The sequence below is a fragment of the Stegastes partitus genome, unplaced genomic scaffold (genome assembly GCF_000690725.1).
Source record: "Stegastes partitus isolate 25-593 unplaced genomic scaffold, Stegastes_partitus-1.0.2 Scaffold684, whole genome shotgun sequence".
NCBI lineage: Eukaryota > Metazoa > Chordata > Actinopteri > Pomacentridae > Stegastes > Stegastes partitus.
The window spans coordinates 105,434-107,792 of NW_007578415.1; the positions used below are offsets into that span (position 1 = coordinate 105,434).

The window sequence follows — 2,359 nt, forward strand, 5'->3', positions numbered from 1 at the left end:
TGAATTAGTGGATTATTTTTCCTATCATACCTTTAAGTAAAGTGTTCAAATGGTTCACAATCCAATAAGATTAGGCACTAAGATCTTTACATAATCCTTAACATCAGTGGAGAGGTCAGGAGGTGCGTCAGCAACAGAACCTGGGAGCAAACTTCCTCCTAGTACGCTGTTTGCTGTGCATGAGTGCAACTAACATGAGACTATTTTTGCAATAAATCCATTTCGTTACATCTATATATTCAATTTGGCATTTCCTCGAGTTATAAATCCAGTAAAGTTTAGTTTATTATCATAAAACTCTGAGAAAAACAGCAAATATTCATATTTGAGAACCAGAATCGAGCAATATTTTGCAACGTTCAAACAATCTGAACATCACATTTGATGAATCAACAGCACTTGTGCATATTTCTTGTTTATGTTTATTTTTCTGCGCATGTCCCAAGATTTTTGCACAATTCCTGTTGCTGCTGTAACACTGCAAATTTCCAGAATGTGAATTTACTAAAGGCTTATCTTATCCAGTGCTAAATGATTTTGCAGGTCAGAGCAACACTTTGTAAATTAGCGGACTGCAACAGCTACTCGGCAAAGCTTTTTTAGTCACGTGCAGGGGGATCCAAAGCTGCACAACTCTTTAAATTAGTGGATTGTTACAGCTACTCTGCAAAACTTCCACAAACTGACTAAAAGTGAGTTCTGTCACTCATTCATTCTTATTCATATGCGTGAATCAGGAGCTAGTAATAATAATTATGCCATTTCTGCTTGAATTTGAAGTTCAGACAGCTTCAGACTTACTTTGTCGTAGGCATTTTCAAGAAACTCAATGGGGCTCTTTCCAAATGCAATGGCATGTCCAAGGAAGGGGATGCTGGAGGGGATGTAAGGTGGAGTTTTCTGGGAGAAGAAACACAAAGACAGCATGAATAACAATGAATGCTAGCTGACTCTGAATATCCAATCTTGATCACACTTACCTGGTCCTTGTCAGGTGCCTGTCTGAGCAGCAGCTTGGAGACATAAGCCAGAGTCAGTGTGATGAGTGAGGCTGCCAGCACCACTGAGGTCAGGTTGTCGTTCATCCTGCCCACCGTGTCCCCCAGCAGCTTACTGCCTATTTGGTAAAAGTGCATTTTTAGGCCCCCAAAAAAACACACTCCCCGATGTGAAAGGCAGAGTAAGTGCAGCCGATCAGCTTCCAGTAGCTGTGAAGTTCATGTTAGGGGACAGTTGGTAATATTTCCCCATCATCACTACCTGCCAACCCTGGTCCTGCCCCCGCCTGACCAACGCTGGCTTCTGATTGGCTGCCGGCGGCGTGTCTGTCAAAGACGGGCCGCTCTGATTGGCTGCCAGTACCTGAACCGATGTCTTGCTATATGATGTCACCGCAACATGGCCGATACAGCATCGATTTAACAACTGTCGATAAGGTTTTTACTCTCCAGATTAGTTTTTGCTTGAATTCGCACGTCCTCCTTTCGGTTTGAACTCTTCAACCCGTGTGGGTACAAATTATCTCCACTGTCCCAAAGAGGTAACGAAATATTCCCGAGCGCCAAGACGTTTTTATTGTAAATTAGCTCGTCCTCAGGTTCAAGCTAATCAATAATAATGACGCACCTGCTAAATACTCCAATAAATTAACAACTGAGATGCACATATTTAGTGATAAATTTAACTGCAACAGCAACAATTTAGTTTTAACAAAAGCATAAAATATAAGTTTAGAATTTGTAAAAATAAATAAATAAATAATTAATTCAAAAGTGAACCCAGCATATAAAGTAGGCACCATTAATTGGGATATAAATTTAGTTTTACTTCATTAGTAATCTTTTAAACCTCATGGTATATTCTATATTCTACTCTAAATACATAAAGTATAGGCACCAAATTCTTTTATATGGTACTACTGCAAGGCCACTAATATTTCTATGATATCTTTATTTCTATTTAGTGCCATTAAAATACCCAAAATTCACGTAATTTCCAGCATTAACCACCTTGCCACATGGTTGGAGAGGTGAACGATAAGCTGAAATATTGAAATCCCATTAAAGACGTGTGCAATATTCAAATTTCAGGAGTTTTTTTTTATCATTAAACTGTGTCACTACATACCATTTAAAATACCAACTGAAAGATGCTCCTGGCTGTGAATCATATTCTCCAAACATAAGGGACCATGCACATTTAGTGCAGATTGCAGCAAAAATCACATCAAAATTTTAAATATATTTTTCAATGAAAAGAAAATAAATAAATGCCCATTCCCACGAAACTCATTGCATGCATTGCAATCACAATATCTGCTAAAATACTTGCCTTAATGGTTTTGTTTGGGTTTTTTTTT

At 38.4% G+C, this 2,359-nt stretch overlaps 1 protein-coding gene across 1 annotated transcript in view; it reads right to left on the bottom strand.

Moving 5' to 3' along the window:
- The window catches only part of cyp51 (cytochrome P450, family 51), a 5,861-nt gene extending 4,614 nt beyond the window's left edge, over positions 1-1,247 (bottom strand). Inside the window, exons 1-2 of the mRNA XM_008290566.1 lie at positions 981-1,247; positions 772-900 (exon numbers count right to left, since the gene is read on the bottom strand). Of these exons, the coding sequence (XP_008288788.1) occupies positions 772-900; positions 981-1,136 (285 nt within the window). The 5' untranslated portion in view covers positions 1,137-1,247. The remainder of the gene's footprint in view (positions 1-771; positions 901-980) is intronic.
- Between the last annotated feature and the right edge of the window lie 1,112 nt (positions 1,248-2,359).